At 60.3% G+C, this 20,670-nt stretch overlaps 6 protein-coding genes across 6 annotated transcripts; all 6 read left to right on the top strand.

The window, feature by feature from the left end:
* Window positions 1–303: 303 nt before the first annotated feature.
* LPMP_210420 (hypothetical protein) lies at window positions 304–1,377 on the top strand (the record flags this gene model as incomplete). The annotated part of the gene is made up of 1 exon (XM_010700528.1): window positions 304–1,377. One exon carries the CDS (start codon window positions 304–306, stop codon window positions 1,375–1,377), a length of 1,074 nt encoding a protein of 357 aa, XP_010698830.1.
* A 2,510-nt stretch (window positions 1,378–3,887) lies between these two features.
* LPMP_210430 (ubiquitin hydrolase, putative) lies at window positions 3,888–6,110 on the top strand (the record flags this gene model as incomplete). Its single annotated transcript, XM_010700529.1, has 1 exon — window positions 3,888–6,110. The coding sequence occupies one exon, from the start codon at window positions 3,888–3,890 to the stop codon at window positions 6,108–6,110; it is 2,223 nt and encodes a 740-aa protein (XP_010698831.1).
* Window positions 6,111–8,609: 2,499 nt separating this feature from the next.
* On the top strand, window positions 8,610–12,245 carry LPMP_210440 (argonaut-like protein, putative; the record flags this gene model as incomplete). Its single annotated transcript, XM_010700530.1, has 1 exon — window positions 8,610–12,245. One exon carries the CDS (start codon window positions 8,610–8,612, stop codon window positions 12,243–12,245), a length of 3,636 nt encoding a protein of 1,211 aa, XP_010698832.1.
* Window positions 12,246–13,379: 1,134 nt separating this feature from the next.
* LPMP_210450 (ferredoxin NADP+ reductase-like protein) lies at window positions 13,380–15,461 on the top strand (the record flags this gene model as incomplete). The annotated part of the gene is made up of 1 exon (XM_010700531.1): window positions 13,380–15,461. One exon carries the CDS (start codon window positions 13,380–13,382, stop codon window positions 15,459–15,461), a length of 2,082 nt encoding a protein of 693 aa, XP_010698833.1.
* An 852-nt stretch (window positions 15,462–16,313) lies between these two features.
* Window positions 16,314–17,567, top strand: LPMP_210460 (hypothetical protein; the record flags this gene model as incomplete). Its single annotated transcript, XM_010700532.1, has 1 exon — window positions 16,314–17,567. The coding sequence occupies one exon, from the start codon at window positions 16,314–16,316 to the stop codon at window positions 17,565–17,567; it is 1,254 nt and encodes a 417-aa protein (XP_010698834.1).
* Window positions 17,568–18,923: 1,356 nt separating this feature from the next.
* On the top strand, window positions 18,924–19,757 carry LPMP_210470 (ubiquitin-conjugating enzyme-like protein; the record flags this gene model as incomplete). The annotated part of the gene is made up of 1 exon (XM_010700533.1): window positions 18,924–19,757. One exon carries the CDS (start codon window positions 18,924–18,926, stop codon window positions 19,755–19,757), a length of 834 nt encoding a protein of 277 aa, XP_010698835.1.
* Between the last annotated feature and the right edge of the window lie 913 nt (window positions 19,758–20,670).

The raw sequence follows: 20,670 nt of genomic DNA on the forward strand, positions 1-20,670 counted from the left end.
CGGCTCTGCGAGCATACAGTGTCGACCTCGATCTCTCTCCACTGCTCGTCCCCTCCCCCTCCCTCCTCTCTGTATGACCGTCTCTTATTGGAAGTGGCCGCCAGTGTCGTCCCCCCAGGCGCCCCCACTCATCTCCGACCCCCCTCCCTCTCCACATCTACACACCGATATACAGCGAGGCGACCAAGGCACGAGTAGAAGGCGCGACACTCACACTTATGCCCTCTGTGTCTCTTGTGTGTTTGGGCCCCACACACGCACACCTCCCAAGGTAGGCGCACAGCCGCCCCTCTGCTTACCGCAATGCTTCAGCTCAAGCGCATCCGCCACCCCTCCGGATCAGAGATCGTCTTTGATGCCAAGTGGCACCACTACAAGCTGGGCGGCACGGCGCTGCGCTCCGTCTCGAAGCTGCTTGACCGCTACTTTCCCTTCGACGAGAAGCGTGTGCTGGAGCTGGTCTCCAAGAAGACGGGGCAGCCAGTGGACAAGATCAAGCAGGGCTGGTCGCGGCAGGCCCTCCTCGGCAAGAATGTGCACGAGTTCATCGAGTGCAAGCTGCTCAAGAAGCCACCGCCGCCTTTCACGCTGCTGATGAAGCGCAAGCAGGCCCGGGAGGCGGCGCGGCCGGCAGACGCGACAGGACCCGCGGCAATCACAACGACGCCTCTTGAGGACGAGGTGCTGCACGGAGAGGAGGCTCTCTACCTGCCAGTGGCTGAGATGGCCGTAGAAAAGGTGCTGAACGCCTACGATGTGCTCGGCGCGGAGCAGGTGATTGCAGCGCCCGACTGGGGCATTGCTGGCACGATCGACTTCATGGCCCGAAACCGCCGCACAAACCGCGTGCTTATTGGGGACTGGAAGACAACAGGCGGCACCACGAGCAACTTCCGCTTTGGCTCTTTCGAAACCCCATGCCCAGGCGCGCTGCGACACCTGCCGAACAACAAGACGCACCGATACTCGATGCAGGTGATCATCTACGGGGAGATCCTCGCCCAGGAGCAGTACTTTGAAAAGCAGTTCTTCGACGCTCAGCTGCGAGCGTCGCTAACGGCCTCACCAGCCGACCCCAGCACGGAGGTGACGCCGCCAGCGTCTCCGGCGAAGACCAGAGGGCAGCCGAGCAGCCGGGCTGCGGTGCTCGCGACGCCCGACAGCGAAAGCGATGTCGAGACTCTGCTGACGACGTTCTACCGCAACAACACCAAGCAGCGCTTTGAATACGGCATCGTGCAGCTCTCCAAAGGTGAAGACGGCGGGGTGGTGGCGGACTTCAAGGAGGTAACGCCGGCGTCGGTGCTGCCGCCAGACTGCCCTGAGATGACCTTCGAGAGTTTGCTGCGGCGCGTAATGGAAGGGGATGGGGTTTAAAAGAGAGCCGTGCTTTGCTGCCCCCTTCTTGTTTCCCTGTACTGATCGCCTCTCCTCACCCCTACCCGAGTGTTCTTATCGCACTTCCTTATCACAACTCTCTTGCTCCCTCTCTCTCTCTCCTCAGTCGTGGGCACCAGCCGCGGGGTGGGGGCCGCGAAAGAGAAAGGGCGGGGGAGTGGGCACTTACCCACAGTCAGAGCGCACGGCATTATTCTGTGTTCGCCTGTGGGTGTATTGTTAGGAGGGAGAGACGAGAGGGGAATGGGTGCGCGCAAAATGCGAGGGTGTGCATCCTGCTGCGTGCAGTCTCCTGGACCCTCACCAATCAAAAGACTGAGGCTGAGCACTGCTGACCCCATCCCGCGGGGCTCATACAGAAAGCGGAAAAGGCCGAAAATGGCACTGACAGGCCTGATGCGCGCGATACTACAGAGGTATGGGTGGAGATCCTTGCGTGTCGTCATCACATCACCATCGTACAGGAATGTCGTTGTAACTGGCCTGGTGCTCCTTCGCTCTGTCTCCAGTATGCACGAGTGCATATGAGGACGTGCGTCTGAAGAAATGTGGATGGCGGCTGCGGCGCTCCCACTGTGCGTCTGCCTTCAAGCACCGCAGCGCAGGCTGCGTGGCCTCCAGACTTCTTCTCTTGTAGTGGCAGCCTTTTCTCGCTTGCGCCTCTCTTGGTGGGGGTCGCCTCCCTCTCTCTGGCTGCCGCTGTTGCTGCTGCTATCCCTCTCTCCCTCTTCCCATCCACCCACCCACCCTCCTCTCTCTCTCTCTGATCATCCCCTTGACTCCCTTCTGGCACATGTATGTGTGCACGATCAACTTGTTTGCGATCCTCTCTCGCTGCGTGTCCCGCTACCGGTCTGCGGAGCAGGTGCAAGCCCTTCCTCTCCTCCTTTCCCACTGCGTCTCTGCGCCCCGCTTCGTGCCCCCGTGCCATAGAGGGCAGCCATCTCTCAAGTAAGCGAGTCGCCACGCCATACGTCGACGCTACTGCGCAGAAACACGCCGAATAGGACGAACGCCGCGTCTCACCCACGACGACGCAGACAACGGAGGAAGAGGTGGTGGTGTCCAAGTCTATACACCGCCGCTCGTGTGCCCCCTGAACGGCCCACCAACACCACTGCCCCCTTCGCACTCCCTACCCGGCCTGTCTTACCTCCCTTTCGTTTTTTCTCTCCATCTCCGCTGCAGGCACGCGCAGACGCCGACGCATACTTTTGGTGAAGAGACGTGAGCTTATCGATTTTTTAGGTGCGCATCCCCCTCCCCCACCGGCCCTCACCGGTGGCGAGCAAACACCCTGGAAATAAAAGTAAGACAGCGCAGCCACACCATCTATGCGGGGCCACTTTCGCATTCTTCTGTTGCCCTTCGCTGCTATTACCGCCCATCACAGTCACCTCTCGTCGTGAGTCTGCGAGCTGCAAAGGTGAGACAAACAGGAGATACAGACAGAGGCGCACACACACGCATACGAACTCGCACAAACCCAAAGAGAAAGGGCCCCCCGCTCCCTCCCCCCCCGTCCTTCGCGGCACTGTGCTGTCTGTCGTGTCCTACTCACCCCACTCTTTTCTCGATCTCTTAACACGTGGGCATTTGGGGGGAGAGAGAGGGGAGGGGCCCGCCTGCCTGTCTGAGTGTGTGTAGGTGACTGGGCCAGTCTCGCACAGCTCCACAGAGGCAAAAAAAAAGCGGGCGAAGGAAACGGGGGGACACGCGTATAGCAGATAAAGCGCCTCTCCTCACGCCCCTTCTCCTTTTGCAGCTGCCTTCATCGTCTCCTCCTCTGTCCTTCCTGATCTGCACCCGTGTCATGCGCTAACGTTTGTGCTGCTGCCGCTGCTTTATCATCACCTCTCTTCTCTTCTACCTGCGTGAGGAGTTGTGTCGGTGTGGGTGTGGGTGTGTGCTTACGCTACCGTGAAGGGCGCTCGATAGCCTTTTCTTCTCCGGTCAGTCACCGCCACACACACACGCACTACGTGTTGTCTTGCTTGTGCGTGTGTGTACGTGCGTTTCTCCTTCTCTCGCACAGGTTTGTGTGCCTGTGCTGTTTTGTGTGCTTCTTCCCTTGGCTGGTGCATCGTCTGTTCTGCGCGCCTGCGCTTTCGCTGTTTGCTCTCTCCCTCTCTTCCTCTCTCTCTTGTGCTTGCTGCTGCCTTATCGCCTCCTTCACTGCCCTCCGTAGGGGGCGCCCTTCTTTTTTTTTTGCCAGAGCCTCTCTGTGCGCTACACATTGCTGCTGTGCGCACCCGGCGTCACACAGTCGCGCTTCGCTCCTTTCCTCACTCCTCTCCCACCTTCGAGCCCTCTCCGCCACCGGCGTTGTTGGGGTCACGGCGCTGCGGAAAACACCCCATCGAGGGAGCCACAACGACGAAAAAGGGATCGCTGCGCGACCGTCAGTTGTGCACTGGCGTGGCCAAGTCGCCTCTTCTCTCCGTGGGCACCTTCCACTCTGCACCTCTTTCCTCCCCTGCTAAGTGGGTATGGGCAACGAAGCGTCCAAGTCCCGTGGCACGGCGCTGCCAAGTGATAAACCCTGCCAGAGCCCACAGTTGGAGGCGACAGTCAACTCTGGTGATGCTACAGCACCTACCGCGAAGGCGTCCTCTGACAACGCCAGCAAGGCGATAAATGTTGCCAGCCCTCTCTCCCCAGTCGGCGCCCTGGCACAGGCGGTACCACCAAGTGCCTCGAGCAACCCTGCGGCAGCTCCCACCTGCCTCATAGCGCGGTCGGCCGAGACGTCGCCACTGAAGTCGACGAGTGGTGCGATAGACACCTTCGGCTCGTCAGTACCGTGCTACGTGGATGCCAAGAGCATGGTGTACACACTTCCCTGCTTTGTCGCGGAGAACTGCCTGAACAGCACGACAAGCGGCGGTGCTGGTTCACGGAGTCAGCCGATCGCGATGCGGACGGCTGCCTCACAGCCGATGCTGATTACCTCTTTCGGCAGCGACTTACATCTGGGTGCCCCATCCTCGCCGCTTTCCCCATCCCGCCGGCACTTCCCCGGCGCGAATGGGTCGAACCTCATCGCCATCCCGACATACAACCCAAACACCCCCACCGCGGTGGAGGATCTCTCCAGCAGCTCACCAGTGCTCAAATCGTACCGACAGCACTCCTTCTCCCACTCAAAGCGCGATTCATGTATGGACAATTCCCCCACCACCCCATGCATGGCCGCCCACAGCCTCTCATCCTTCAACTTCAGAACGGCAGATGCTCTGGGGACGATGAGCATGGCTAACTCGTTCTCGTCTGAATCTCGCAGCAGCTCGTCCAGCAAGGCGATCCACACAAAGTTCCTTGAGATCACCGGGCACCCGCTGGGCTTGGAGAACTACGGCAGCACCTGCTACTGCAACTCAGTTATTCAGCTTATCTACCATTGCACCCCACTGCGACTGCGACTGCTCGAGCTGCACCGCGTCTACCTCACGAAGAAGGGAAAGTCCGGCTTCGAGGAGGATACTGTGCTCTTCCAACTCTGCAACCTCATCGCTGTTATGCACAAGTCCAATAACCGCACCAAGGGCAAGTACCCGCGTGAGAAGATCGCACCCAAAGACCTGCTGAACTGCGTGCGCGCAAAGAACAAGGTCTTCGACAACGACATGCAGCAGGACGCACACGAGTTCACCATGTTTCTGCTGAACGACATCTGGGACACAGAGCAGCGCATCATGGCCGACCCCGCTAACGTGAACCTCTTCCTCCAATACGAGGCCTCGATGAAGAAGAAGGGCTTGTCATCCTTCTCCTGGAAGCACAGCAAGGATAAATCGATCAGTAGCCACAGCCAGAAGGGAAGCAAGCTCTACAAGACGTCCTTGGCAGCAGCCACGAACAGCAACGCCGCCACGGACGGCGATAAGATGGTGGGTATTCAGAAGCCCTTCAGCGGGGAGCTTACCCCTCTCCAGGTAATCCTACAAGGCCAGTTTGGCTCTCTCACCGCCTGCCTCGAGTGTGAGAACGTGACCGCCCGAGATGAGGTCTTCATGGACCTCAGTCTCGAGACGGAACAGGGGTCGTCCCTCCTCCGCTGCCTCGACCACTTTGGTGACCCCGAGTACTTCTGGGGAAATAACAAGCTGCGCTGCGAGGAGTGCAAGATGGCGGTGCGCGCTGCCAAGACCATTCACGTCCAGCGGCTGCCGCAGTACGCGCTCCTCATTCACCTCAAGCGGTTCCAGTACGACGTGAAGAGGCAAATCTTCACAAAGAAGGCGGACCACGTCGCGCTGCCGATGCAGATGGACGTAGCCGAGTACCTGACGGACTCGGAGGTGATTGAGCAGACCCTGCGCAACGAGCAGGCGCGCAGGCAGAAGAACGGCAGCGATGACGCGGGCAACAACGACAACAGCCGCCGAAAGGAAGACGGGACAACCGCAGACTCGTCGCCGGACACATTCAAGCCAGCCTCGGAGGAAGTGCGCCGCAAGCTTCGCGGCATCGCCCGCCACAAGGCGCGCTTCGAGCTGACTGGCTTCGTCGCCCACATCGGCGAGGGACCGAACTCTGGGCACTACTTTACATGTGTCCGCTACGGTCCTCAGTTGTGGCGCCGCTTCGACGACGAGACTGTGTCGACGATGGTCGAGCGGGATGTGAAACAGTACTTCGGTGTTCCATCCGACGCCGTCGGCGTGGTCACGACGACAGCGTACATCCTGCTCTACGAGCGGGTTGCCTAGAACTGTGTGGGCGTTAAGGGAGAACTTTTAGACAAGTTAGACGCGGGGCGTGCGTGTGGGCCTGCCTGTGGGTGGGGTAGGGCCCCCCCGGTACCCGTAAATAATGGCGGTGGTGGGGTGTGGTGAGGGGTGGTGGGTGGGGTGGCCGAGCTGGAAGGCGTGCTGCTGCACGTGACGATCTCGAATATGGGGCTCGAGCAGCAAGCCATCCAAGAGAGCGAGAGAAGGCAGGACTGTCGGGTGGGATGTCACGGACGACCACCCCTGCATTTATTCCTGTCGTTGTATGTCTTTATGGTCTGTGCCACCTTCGACGTCTTCCTCCTCGAACCCCCTCCTCGTCCTCCCCAGCGCCGATGTCTATGGTTGCTCTGCCTGTACGTGTATCACCCTTTGTCTCAGCTCGTGTAGGTGCGTGTGTGCGAGGATGAGTATTCCAATACGTCCCTCTCTCGCTCTCTGGCGTCGCCGTCTTCGGCAGCCTTCTCCTTCCCTTTCGACTTGACTCTCCCCTTCACGTGTGTACGTGTGGCGGTCCACAGGGAAGGGACACATCTGTGTACCTCGTACTACGGCGTAGCTGTACCCAGGAGCGGTGAAGGACGGCGAGTCTCGCCTCGCCTCTCCTCCTCGCTGCAAGCGTTTTTTGCCCTCCTGCAGAAGGGACTCCGCCATTTTCGCTCGGCTGGCCTCCGGCCGCGACGCACAGGCATACAACGTGCCGGGCGTGGTCGCGCTCTTCCCTCCCGCTTATACTGGGGAGGACGTTAGCTGGTGTTGTTACCGTGTCTGCGAGCTCGCGTCAGCCCCCAACTGAATAATCGCCTTCTTCTTCCTCTTCTCCACTCCCCCCCCCCCACTCCTCTCTCCTGCTCGGATTTCACACGAGTGAAGACAGGAAACGCTCAGACACAGTGGTCCATGTATGGAATAAACCTCGTGTGTGTGTGTGTTCGATGTTTCCCTCCTCCTGTTGTGACACCCCAGCATCTGTGAGGCGTGTGCCATGCTGTGTGCTCGACCACGTATACGCGTCGTACTCACGAAGCCACACAACAGCAAAAATGCGCCCCTTCCCCAGCCTAAGACACCTTACTTTTCCTCCCCACCCCCACCCCCTGCCCGTCCCGCTTTCGCCGTCGCTCCCTTCCTCGTGTTGGCTTGTCGTGCGTGAGACCGCGTATCGGCCCCACTTCTGCTGCCTCCTGTACTCCTGCCCTCTCTACTCCCCAGTGTCTTGTTGAACTTTCCGCACGCAGAGAGCAAATGCGGAAAAGTTGCTTCCGTGCGATGGGCGGGGTGTGTGGGGGAGGGGGGATGTTGTCTGTCTGTCCCCACCCACCCACCCCCCACCTCACCCTGTTCCTCTGCAGAGGAGGAAGGGAAAGAGGGGGGGTTATCGCGACTGCGCCGCCTGCCCTACGTGGGTTTTCTTGACTGTGTGTGGGTATATATGTGTGTGTGTGTAATCCACATCCTCCTACTGTCTCACTGCTCAAGTTTCTCTTTCCCTTTTCTCTTTTGCCTCTACCCCTCCTCGCTTCCTCTTGTAGCCCACTCACTCCGCTCACGCATGCCCCCCCTTCCCCATCCACCCTCTTGATGCTGTTGCTCAATGGTGCCGTTTCGTTTGCCCTTTGGACCCTCGATCTTGCTTGCTGACCATGCCGCTTGCTCTGTCCCTCAATTTGTTTATGCTGAGGCTTCCATGTGGTAGGTTTTATTACTCGTGTGTTTCTCTGCGGGGGTGTGCAGTACTGGTTGTCGTCGGGGAGAACAGCATGAATGTCATACTCATTCCTCCCCCATCTGCCTCACGCACTCAGTCACTCCCCCTCCCCCCTCCTCCTGCATCATCGCGTGTTTTGTACTTTGATTGTTCCCTTGCTGGGGGAGCTCGTGTGTGTTGTTTGTGCTCTCGCTACGTTGACCCTTGTCACTCCGCTTGAGGAAACTCAGTCCTCATAACTCGCAGCAACAACAGAAGGAGAGCAAAAGAGGCGGTGGTGGTGGTGAGGAGGAGGAGGAGGAAAGGGGGGAGAGAAGCACCGCTCTCCTCCTCACACACACCCCGACTCTCCTCCTCTTCCGTGGCAGGCCCTCCCCTCCCCCTTCTGGCGCTGCTGGTGATGCAATTCTACGGAACTCGTTGTGTTTGGCTTTTTCGTGTCTGTGTCTCGGCTTGGAGGGCGCCACACAACTTTCGCCGGACAAGCCTCACGTTGCTCCTGCACTCACCGCCCCCAGAGATGGTCTCCTCTGACTTTACGCCTTCAACTTCTTCACTTTCCCTTCAACATACAGACGTGCCCATCATAATTTGTACCAACTCTGTCTCTTACCTCTCACCGTGGGGCTCCCCATCTGCTGCTGCTGCTGCTCTCCCCACGCCTCCGTCAGAGAAACAGCCTCACGTCTAACACGAGAGCATTTCCACAGAGAGGGAGGCACACACACTCACACACGTACGCGCTGCCGTCCCTCGCAGAATTCTGAACCATGTGGCCGCTGCTTCGCTCCAGCCCTGTCGTTGCCTCCTTCACAATCATAGCGCCAGCCGCAAAGGGTCAGTCCCGATACACCGTCTGTAGCATTGCGCGAGGCGCTGTTGCTATTTGTGTTTGTCTCCGCTACTACCACCGCTACTCCAACGGGCAGCGAAGTGTCACCTCTGTGCCTGCAGCCAATGGTAACGGTCGTTGGAATCATGGCCGCGCTCGTTCGTCGTCTGCACTTCCGCCGCAGCATCAATCGAAGGAGCAGGATGGGCAGCTGCAGCCGTACTGCAGTCAGCAGCGGCGAGGTGAGTCGCTTGCGGCAGCCAAGGAGCCCTCCGCCGGACTGGTCAACACCTGCCCTACCTTCTGGTCACAGCCCGTGCAGCATGTGGCGGCGGCTACACTAAAACGGCACCACACATTCGAGCGCGCACGGGACAGGAAGTCGCGGCCTCTCGTCCGCCGCAACATCCGCGCGGAGGGCGTCGTCTCCAACCTCTTCCCGCTCCACTTACATTGCACTGATGCGTCGGGCCCAGACCGTCCCCGCGGCGCGCCAGTGACGCGCACGCACATTTACATCTATGAGGTGTACGTGACGCGACTGACGGCACCACAGCGAGGAGGCAGCGCTGCGAGCGGCTCCTCTGCGGTAGCGGCGGCGAGTGGCGGCGCGCAAGCGAGTGGACTGGCGCCGGGGGAGCGGCGCGTTCCACCTGGACAGGCGTGGCGTGCGGTGGAGCGGTTCCTGCGCCACCGGTACGCCAGGGCAGCCGCAGCGCTACTGCCGCCCCTGGTGCAGGTGGGGAGCAAGGTGTACGCAGCGGCCCCTCTCCCAGCCAACACACTGGTGCTACCGAACACATACTTTGATATTGGCTGGAAGACAGCAGTGCTACGCCTGCAGCGCAGGTGCCGCTTCACTGAACTGCCACCAAGCGAGTTGCAGATGCTGCTGAATAAGATCGTTCCCGAGGTGGCACGCGCAGCTCAGCAGGAGCAACGGCGGAAAATGGGCACCCCAACAGACTTCATTGAGGTGGTGCAAGGGAAGACTGGCAAGCTAGCGTGCACGACGCAGGGCGTGTCAGCTGGTGGGTTGCGGATGTATCGAGGTGTGCTGGTACAGGCCGTCTTTGTGGACAACTCGGCTGCGCTCGACACTAACACAGCAGATACGAGGGAGGATCAGGTGGTGGGAGAAACACGCACTTCCAGTCCAGTGTCAACCACAGCAGGCTCTGTTAGCGGCACCAAACCCCCTATTGACTCAAGCCCCTGCCCCATCGCCACTCGCCACCTCGGCGACACCCCGGTGGGCCTCACCGACGCCGCAGCGGCAGTGCACTTCCAAGTGGTCACTTTCCTCCGCGCTTTCACCTACCACGGAACTTCTGCCGAGAGCTACCGAATCCGCGACGCCTCAGGCGTGTACTTGGCCTCGCTCTGGGCCCCCACACAGCCACGCTCACTGGCAGTTGGCGCGGTCTACGCGGCTGCTCCTGTGCGCATTCGCGAGTTTGCTGAACGCGGCAGTGCCCGGCTCATCGAGTTCCTCAGCGATACCACTCTCACCCTCATCTCTGCCAGCACCATCACCGCGCCAACCAGCCTCGGCAGTGGCAGCGGCGCCACACCGGAGGCGAGTCGTCTTCCTGGTCAGCCGTGCCTGAAGATTGACACGAAGGGCACGGTAGCGTCTGAGGTGTCGCTTTGGGAAGAAGTGCTTCAGCACTTCGGCCACGGGCTGTACGATGAGGCGGCCCAGCAGCGCATTCGCAAGTCCGTCCAAGGCATTCCTGTCGTCATCTCGTACTCACTGCGCCAGAGCATTGTGCGTGACGTCCGCTTCGACAGTGACGTGTTGCTGGGTGCTGCTGCGGCCGATACGCGTTTCCTCGCCGCTGAGAACGGTAAGGGGCGATTGGAAGGCGCGCCCTTCCCCTCCCCCGCCTCCCCCAAGGACGACGACGCCGCGGCAGGGGGTCAGGCGAGTGAGCACTTGGGTACGCCGATGCTGTGCGTACGCGAACCGCGCCTTCTGCCGCTGATGCCTTACCTTGACTCGCAGCAACCGTGCGCCGTTCTCACGGATCACACGATTGTGCCACTACAGGTGTTGCACTGCTGCTTCGATCCTCGCATGCGTGGGTGGCAGGAAACTGGCGTTTCCGTGCTGTCCCTCTTGCCACAGCAGCGCGTGGAGATGCTGAACTCGATTCACACGCTCCTCGCGGCCGGCCTGCAGCGGTGGGGCATTGGCCTGGCGGCCAGCCCCTATCGAACCAAGGCGCTCTCTCTTCTGCCCGCCCCCATGAAGTGCGTCGTGCCGCAGAGGAAACCGGCCGCCGGCCTCGCAAAGCCAACTGCCGCCACGTTTCCCACCACGATTGCTGTCATTGGCGTCACTGGACCGCGATGCACGGCGGAGCAGTCGCGGCGTATCAGACTCACAGCTCAGCACTTGGCGCAGTACTTCCGCACAGGATTTGTGTCAACCGTCGCGGACGAAAGCGCTGCCGTCCAGTATGTGCACGAGCAGCTCATGCACACGCTGGCTGCCACTGCTGGCCCACCCAGCCAACCAACCGCCTCCTTAAAGGACCCGGACACCTCGGTGATTCTCGTCACCAATGAGATGGGCACACGGGCGACGCGGTGGCTCAAAGTGGAGTGCATGTGCCGTGGGGTACACTTTATCGCCATTCCCGCGTCGTCGAACCCGAAGCGACTCAACCTCGTAGGCGCACAGCTGCGGCAGCGTATAGCGACTCAGTTCGAACTGAACCCGCTACGCGGCATTGACCTGCGCGGGGAGCTGCCAGTGCTGGGCCGCCGACACGTGTTGATTCTTGGGGTAGACTCGTGCCACACGAACACGCACAGCGTTGGCGCAATCGTCGGCATCCTCAGCACCCCGGCCGGCAACAGCCTGTTGTCTTTCTTTTGGCGGCACGACGCACGTGGGCGCGAGGCGCAGCACGTCGCGAAACACTTCCGCGGTATTCTGGCGAACGCCGTGGCGCTTTCTGGCAGGGTGGACGAGGTGGTGGTCTTCCAAGATGGCGACGTCTTCAGCGAGCTGGTCGGACTGAAGGAGGTGCTCACGGCGCAGGTGCCCACGTGCGGCCTTACCTTCATGTGTCTACACAAGCGTTGCAATGTACGCTTCATGCACGCCTCACCAGGGCAAGACGGCAGCATTGCGACGCAGAGACACGCCTCTGCGGTTGCCGGGAAAAGCGGCGACTGCGAAGAAGCGGAGGGCTGCAGTGGGGACAACGTCTTTCACAACATCGTGAAGGGAGTCGTTATTCCCGCTCTGACGACAGTGCCGCTGGATCACCAGCCCGCCGCCAACTCCTTTTACCTACAAACGCACGAGTCGTGTATGTCAACGACACGTATAGTGCAGTACACCGTCCACCACGTGAGCCCCTCCCTCGACGTAGCAGATGTGCAGCATATCGCCAATATCATGGCGAACGTGCTGGCGCCGCAGGCAACAAAGCTGCCCATGGCCACCCGATGTGCACACCGGCTGGCTGATCAAGCGGAGCGCCTGCTCGATGCAGTCCCGCAGCTCACAGCAGACATGATTCCGCGGCCACTGTGCAACCGCCTGTGGTTCCTCTAGGGAAGCATGGCGGTATCACGCGTACACGCACACATAGCGTCCGTACAGACATGCGCAGTCATCAACGAGGGGTCCCGCTGGACCCTCACTTGGTGGTTGGGGCCTTTGTTGGGGTGCGTGTGTGCGCGCTGCCACAGCGGCGTTTGGTGGGATTTCCCCTCGTTGCCTTTTTGGCGCTTTCGTGTTTTATGTGTGGGTTTGCCTCGAGTGATGGACGCTTTACCCCTCTCTCTCCTTCTTTGCCTCCACCTGCTGCTAATAGTACTGCTCTGCGCTGCTCTGCAACTTTCTTGTTCGTTTTTTTTTCTCCATTTTGTTTTCGTTTTTTTCGAGGTTGATGTCATCGCCGTGCGTCCATGTGCGTGCCTCTGTAGTGCGCCTTGCGAGGCTGATCGTGGACTTCCTCCCTCCCTCTTACGCCAGCTGCTCTGCCCCTCTTATTCCCCGTCCCTCCCTTCTCACCCGCCCCGCAACAGAGACACGCACATGCATGAATACACAGACACGCAGACTGATGTCAACTAGTTGGCAGCGCGGCCATCGCCGCACTGCCCTACATCTCTCTGTGCACATTGGCCCGATAAACACACGTACAGGGGCTCACACATGCGTGCGCACAACACGAGAGGCGCCAATGGGAGCGAAGGAGGAAAGGGAAAACAAAGGAGAGGTGCACTGATGCGCTCTGTCGGGGAATGGGGGGGTCTGCGTGTGCACATGTGCTTGCGTAGGCGGGAAAAAAAAACGCACAAATGCATTAAAATATCGAGACGGTACCGCGTGCAGGCTGGCGGGGTTTCGACAGGCCCACAACGAAAATGCCTCGCCCGTCATGCGGAGTCCTCGCCTCTTCGGTGGCACTCGTGCACTCGCACCGTCACGGAGAGAGGCACACTGCGCACGCTCCGCCTTTCCCCCTTTGTCCTCCTCTCACACTTGACCCCCCCTCATCCTGCACTGCATGAGCGAACGGACTACTGTGCGCGTGGGTAATGCAAGCTCCATTACTCTGGACCTTGGCAGATCACTGCCCTCCCCCCTCCTCTCCCCTTGATTACTCGGGTCAACACCACATACGCGGAACGCGCGCCCGCACACGCCATGCGTTTCGGATCCCAGACGCCTCACCGCCGCATGTTTGCGCCAACTCTCGCGATAACGAGAGCGCTGAACACGAAAGTCTCATGGGCATTGCCTCGTACCCTCGCCTTGTCCGCCCCAGTGCGGTGGTGTAGTAGTAAGGGCGGTAGCAGTAACGGCACAGAACATCGTGCGGGCGGCAGTGACACCGAAAACGCTTCCTCGGCGAGCGCATCGGCACCGAACCCCTCCACGGTGGGGACGACTGCACCCAAGCGTCGAGTACAGATCGCGGTGGTGGGCAGCGGGCCCAGCGGCTGTTTTGTCGCCAGTTACCTTGTCAAGAAGCACCGAGAGCTGCACGTGGACATCTTCGAGCGACTTCCCGTTCCCTTTGGCCTGTGCCGCTACGGGGTGTCACCGGACCACCCGGAGATAAGAAATGTGGAGAAGCAGATGATGGAACTCTTCCAGGGTGGACGCGTTACGTGGGTCGGGAACGTGTCCATTGGGAAGGAGATCCCACTGCAGGCGTTGCTGGCGCACTACGCGGCGGTGGTGTTCGCGACCGGGGCGGACGGATCGAAGAAGCTTGGCCTCCCAGGCGAGGACCTCGGCGGGGTCATCTCCGCCCGAAGCTTTGTGGAGTACTACAACACCCTCCCGTTTCCCTATGGCTCGCCGCACTTCTGCCCCTTCGATCTCGAACGCACGAAGCGCGCGGTTGTCATCGGGAACGGCAACGTGGCCATGGACGTGGTGCGGGTGCTCGGTGGGTCGTACAGGTACTTCTCTACAACCGATATGAACTGCATGTGCATTAAGGAACTCATGAAGAATCAAGTCGAGCACATCAGCGTGGTGGCACGCCGCGGCGTCGAGCACTCCGCCTTCGCCACCGCCGAGTTCCGCGAGCTCACCAAGTATCAGAAAGACCGTGTGAAAGTGGAGGTGGACTACTTCGACCTCAACGCGGCAGTGGCGGCGATGCCGGTCGGCAAGGTCATGCGTGCGCACAAGCGCATGATGGAGTTCGTGCATCAGCACGTGCTAACGAGCGAAGAAACAGCCGCCGAGGCGGTGCAGCTAGCGACGGATGCGCAGGGCGTGCCACTACCATGCGCCGTGGCAGCAAGCACTGCCCCCTCACCTGCAGAGCCGTCTGCGACAGCCACAGCGTTGGAATGCGGAATGGGTCGCCCGCAGCGCGAAAACCGCGGACCGTGCCGCCTGCGGTTTCGGTTCAACCTCACGCCGGTCGCCATCCTGCCCAGCCGCCACCACAAGAACTACGTTGGTGGGGTTCTATTCAAGAAGACGCACGCCGAGGCACCGAGCAAGGCAGCAGCAGACGCAGACGGGTACTGCGTCGTGCCGTGCGACCTCGTCATGACCTCCATCGGCTACCGCTCTGACAGCATCGCCGACGTTCCCTTCGACCACCGCACCGGTGTCATCGACAACGAGAAGGGTCGCGTAAAAGGCATGCCGCGTGTGTACTGCGCCGGCTGGGCTAAGAACGGTGCCAAGGGCATCATCCTCCACTCCGTCGTCGATGCCCAAGAGACGGCAGCGACTATCCTGGCGGACATGGAGGCAGGCGTCATCCCAACGGAGCCGACGGCGCAACCCGGGGAAGCCGAGGGAGCCGCAGCAGCGGTCAGATCCTCGTCAGCAGACGCGGCCGATGCGGAGCCAGTGGTGGTGCTATCCTTTGGAAGCGGCAACTCCACGTCGCACCGACAGGCGGCTGGCGCTGCCGCCACCACGATGCTCGGCAAGTATGGTCTCGTCGACTACTTTGTCACCAAAAAGCTGCAGCCAGTGTCCATTGCGGGCCTGCAGCGCATATTAAACGTGGAGCACCAACGCGGTGTGGACCTCGGCAAGAAGGCTGAGAAGATCGGCACGGTGCGCGACATGCTCGACGTGGCCCTCGGTGGTGATGTAGGCAAAAAGGCTGACGAGCGCATTCGTGGCATCACACCTGTCCGTTCTGATGCGATGCTGTACCTGAAGGAGCTGCTGGACGACGATACGGACCTGGCGGCGTTTGCTCGCCAGGTTGCGCGAGACGTACCACACAAGCTATCCCAGCAGCACCCGCTCGGGCGCATCGCACCGAACCAGCTGTAGGTCTTTATCCTTGCGCAGAGGCTGCCTCTCACCCCTCCTCCTATCGATTACCTTCACTGGTGTGCGGCGTGCCGTCTTGAGTGACGTTGAGGGCATTGTTGACGCGGTTTGGTCCTTGCCTCGGTGGCTCTTCCTCTCCCCCACTCGCTACTACACAAACGACAACGCTGCGGGCTGGATGTGGCTACGGACAGTCCCGCGTAACACGTAAGCGGGCAGCGCACGCATGTGCTTCTTTCGGTATTGAATGTGTCTTTCTCTTCTCAGCCATTCTTCTCTCTCCCCTCACCCGTCTTCTCCGGCAGACGAGTCAGGCGCAGCAACTACGCGAGGTCACGTAGGAAATCGCGGGCGCTGTGTTTGAGGACGCGCTGCCTCGCGGTTGCCTCAGCGTTTCTGCCCTCGATGTGGCGGCTCCTTCTCCCATCGGTAGTCCTCTTTGGGTGGTTCATTGCCGATCTTTGCGTCAACCCCTCGCCCCCCCTCCTCCTCCTCCCTCCCCACGTTTCTCTGGCGGTGTGGATGTCATGTCACTGAGCATGTCTGCGTACACGCCACCCACCCCCTGCTGCCGATGTGACCACACCACACGCGTACGAAACACTCGCATGCCACACACACGCACACACGTTGTTGCTGACAGCTCTCTTTACTTCACTTTTACCTGCTCACCTATACATCCTCCGCCCTTCCTTGCGAGTCTTCAATTTCTCTTCACTGACGACAGACAGAGACGCACACGTACACGCCATCGCCACCCTTATCAGCGGCTGTCTCCCCGTGTCCGCCCACCCGCCTCCTCACCACCACCACCACCTCTACCCCTGCCTCTCTCTTTCTCATTTTTGCTTGATGAACAACTACCCCACCGCCATGTCTGAGCAGCAGAGCCTCGCACCAGAGACGGCCTTCACGGTCGCCTCCACATTCCTTGCGTACTACTACAGCGAGTTCGTGAAACTGAACGAGCTGGCGCGCATGTCAGACCTGTACGACGAGCGGTCCTACATGACGCTAGTGGACTTCCGTGACGAGGTGCCGGTGGTGGCGCACGGCCGCAACGCTGTGGCGAACCTGCTGGCGAAGCTTGACAGCACGCTCGGGCAGCGCAAAGTTGAGATCATCACCGTGGACACCGTTGCCCTGCCGCACAACTGCGTTCAGGTCATATGTCAGGGTGTTATGTACCTGCGTGAATACCGTCGTGTGTTCCTGCACGTCTTCATGCTGGAGCCAACGGCGTACCGCACCAAGACATATCACATCGCCTCCGACTACCTACGCTTCGTGGACTCGGAGAAGGAGGTCATTCCCGAAGGGGCTGTGGTGATCGCGGCCGACCAGGTCGCCGCCTACCTCGAGGAGAGCCGCCGCCATATAGAGGAGGAGCAGCGCCGCCAGCTCCTGGAGTTCCAGCAGCGCATCCGCCTGCAGCAACAACAGCTGATGCAACAGCAACAGCAGAAGGCTGCCGCCACAATGAGTATTCCTGCGCCTACATCTCGCCAAAATCGCCCAGTTGCTTCGGCCTCGCGCGATCAGCCCCACACCCAAGAGCAGCAGCAGCAGCAGCAGCGCCCTGCTCGCCCCGCCCGCGGAGAGAACCAGCGTGAGTTGTACGGTGAGCGCAAGCCGCGCGAGAGCCGCGGCGAGCGCAAGCCTCGTGAGCTTCGTGAGCCTCGCGGGGAGCGCAAGCCGCGCGAGGGGGAAGAGAAGAACGCTGCTGTGTCACCGCCTCGCTCGGTCGGTGAGGGGAAGAGGGGTGGTGAGCGCGGCAACCGGAAGCCCGCCCCTGCTCCAAGTGCTGCGAAAGGCACACCTGCCGCTTCCCCGGCCCCCGCCGCGGAGCGGAAGCCGCGCCGCGAGTCGGGCCCGACGGCTGCCATCATCATGCTTCGTGTGCCGAAGAAAATCAAGCTGTCGGACATCAAGGCGGAGCTGGTCTCGCAGGGCTTTTCTGAGCCGAAGGACCTTTTCTGGTGCGGCCGCGACAGTGCCCACGCGGTGATGAAGTTCTCCGCGGTGGAGAAGGCGACGGAGCTCTTTGCAAAAATGCTCTTCACAATTCAAGGCGAGACGCTGAAGATGGACTACTACCACGAGTAGACAACACCCTTTGCAAGCAACACTGCCACAGCAACACCGCAGACACAAGGCCTGAGCACGGCTGCTGCGGTAAGGAGGTAGTAGTGACGAGTCTGGGACATCAGTGATGGCGTCACCCTTCTCTCCCCGGCCTCTCAAGGGGAAGAGAGCCACACGGCTAAACGGCGTCGCCCATGCATTGGCGTACTGCACCCGCTCACGCGGCTTTGGTGTGTGCGTGGTGTGCTCTCTTTTAGTAACTCATTGTTTAACAACCTACGTCTGCGTCCTTCCAGGAGGAAGGAGCGCAGAGGGGGGTGTCTGCCGTCACCGCCACCGTGTCCTCTCCCCCCCCACACACACATGCTTTCTTTCTAGGCCAATACCAGCACACAGCCACACACATGCAACCTCAGAAGGCACGTGCGTCTAAGCGAGAGGACGGTGCCGCGGATGGTGGTCCGTGCGTGTGTGACTACTCGCCGGTATGGCACCTCTGATCCGTAGACGTAATCACTGAAACAGATGAAGTAACCCACCTGAACAACCTCAGCACCACTGCGTAGTGCGATGAGAAAGAAAGGTGGGCAACTCACGCGCACACGGAGAGACACACGCACGCCGAAGGTTTGCAGCGACGTGCCATGTGTGCCGTGGAGATGTGACTACGCGTATAGGCCCCACGCGAGTGTGAAAGAAGGCGCGCGCAGCTCTGCGATCATCACCTCACGACTACAGTCATGCCATGACGGTCATTTTCATCCACCCCGCTCCCAACCTCCTTTCTCCTCGCCCATTCACACAAGCGCCACCACCCACACCCACACGCACACGCACCATTCGAGCATATTCTTACGCAGCTCTTATGATTCTTGAATTCGTTGCCCCACCCCCCTTCTCTCCCACTCTCCTATTCTCGCCTCTCGGTATTCAAGGAGAACTTCGCACAGCTGACCACTTGGTGCGTGGGTTTGGCTGTGAGGGACTTCTCGGTACTCACCACCACCGCCACCACCCACACGCCCAGCCTCACCTAAGTCTCCTCCCTCCCTCCTCCTTTGTCATCGCCCCTTGTGCGGTCTTTGCAGACAGACATTTCCCCTCGTCTCCGCCAACCCCGGCAACAGCCACCAACGATCCGCCCCGCCACCACGCCACTCTGTTCACTCTTGTAGGTGGCCAAGAGGCTGTCGGTGCACCTCCGCGTCGTCGCTCTCTTGGCTCGCTCAGCTGATGGAACTATTGGCGCCGCCGCCCCAAACTGCTTCACTCTTGTCGTCGTCGCGTCAAGGTACGACCCACACACCTGTAGGCGCGTGCATTCACGAGGACCCTCGCAACGCAAAAAAGCGACAGTGGACGGCCCAGCAGACCCCAATGCCGATTGTCCCATCAACTGTGGTGGCCTCGGGTGGTGAAGTGATTGGTCGCGAGGGCGATCCGTCGGTACGCAGGGCGAACGCGAAGAAGCTGGGGGCCGGCTACACCAGGAAGAAGCGCCTTCTCGAGTGCTGCTACCTCTCCGCCTCCACATTCCTGTGGTGCAACAACGTGATCTCGTGCGGCCGCTACTTTGTCTTTGCGTCCGATGCGAACGTGATGCAGCTCTTGTGGATGCCGCTGTTCATCATTGCGGCCATGACGCTGGCAGACCTCGTCTCCGGCCTCGCCCACTGGGGCCTGGACACATGGGGCACCCCTGACACACCGATATTTGGCAGTTTTATCCGCAGCTTCCGCGAGCACCACGTTAGTCAGTCCGCCATGTGCAGGCACGACTTCATCGAAACAAATGCTGACACAACGCTGCCGCTGCTCCCCCTACTGCTGCTCCAGTACTCGTACGTGCGGTCCGAAAACCACAGCGGCAACGGCTATGTCAACAACCTGCATGTCCGCAACATCGGTGCGCATGTCTTCTTCTGCACCCTCTTCGCCTTTATAGCCATCACGAACGAAATCCACAAGTGGGCACACCAGGCGAAGCAGCCCCGCATCGTGCGCAAGGCGATGGACATTGGCATTCTCCTCTCCCCGACTGCTCACCGCAGGCATCACAACGACCCCTTCGACCGCACCTACTGCATCACAACGGGGTGGCTGAACCCTCTGTTTGACTCCACGAGCTTCTGGCGCCACCTGGAGTCTCTGGTGTCCTCCATCACAGGCGAGATCCCGCGCGCAAATGACCAGGAGCTTCTGGGGAAGTAAAGGCACAAAAAACGAAGGAAGTGCACTCCGCATAGGCAACACACACACGCACAGACGACCACTGCGCGTCTGTCCTCCTCCTCTTCCTTTCGCCTCCTTTCACTGCCATGTCTTGAGCTGGTCGTTTTGGGTCCGAAAAAGACGGACCTAAAACCAGTCGAAAATACAAATGGGCGTACGGCGGTGGTGGTGTCTGCCATCTCGCCTGTCGGACTTGTATTCTCTCCATCTTCGCTTTCCTTCACGCTCTCCGATTCTGCAGCTCGGCAGCTCTGTTCGGCATGTACGCATGCGCTATCAGAGATGTACGAGGGTTGTGGTGCTGCGGCGCCTCCGCCTCCGTATGCCGCGCCCTTTTTGTGGAGTTTCCGTATTTCTGTGTCGTGGCTTCCAGCCTTCCTAAGCCTATTCTCTCTCTCCTCACCACCACCACCACCTTCACTCGCCCCTCCCCTTCCCTCTTGCTCCTCCTCTCTCCACCCCCTACCCCGCTGCCGTTCAGGTTGGTGTGGCGGTGGCAGTGGTGCGCAGAGCAGTGATGAGGGGGGCGGATGCGGCGGCGCGGAGAGAAGGTTGAACGAGAGTACAACTGCCTCTGTGCGAGGGCTGTGTGGCTCGTTGAGGGTGTGCGGGTGGTGTGATGTATCCAACAGAAAACGCAAATTAGGAGCCCCACGGAGCAAGAGAGAAGGGGAGGGGCGAGTGAACTGAAGGTGGCGGCGGTGGCGCCTGGTGATCTCGAAGGACTGCGGTGGACGCACAGTCGGAAATGCCAAGCAAAGGTGGAGGCAATCAAGATGGGCTTCGTGTTGAGGTGGCAGTACCTTTTCCTGAGTGCACGTGTCTCATCCACAGCGATAACAGCGGGGGTGTGCCTGTGCCGTCATCTTCACCGTAATCGCCACTGCTGTCG

The sequence above is a fragment of the Leishmania panamensis genome, assembly GCF_000755165.1.
Source record: "Leishmania panamensis strain MHOM/PA/94/PSC-1 chromosome 21 sequence".
Lineage (NCBI taxonomy): Eukaryota > Euglenozoa > Kinetoplastea > Trypanosomatida > Trypanosomatidae > Leishmania > Leishmania panamensis.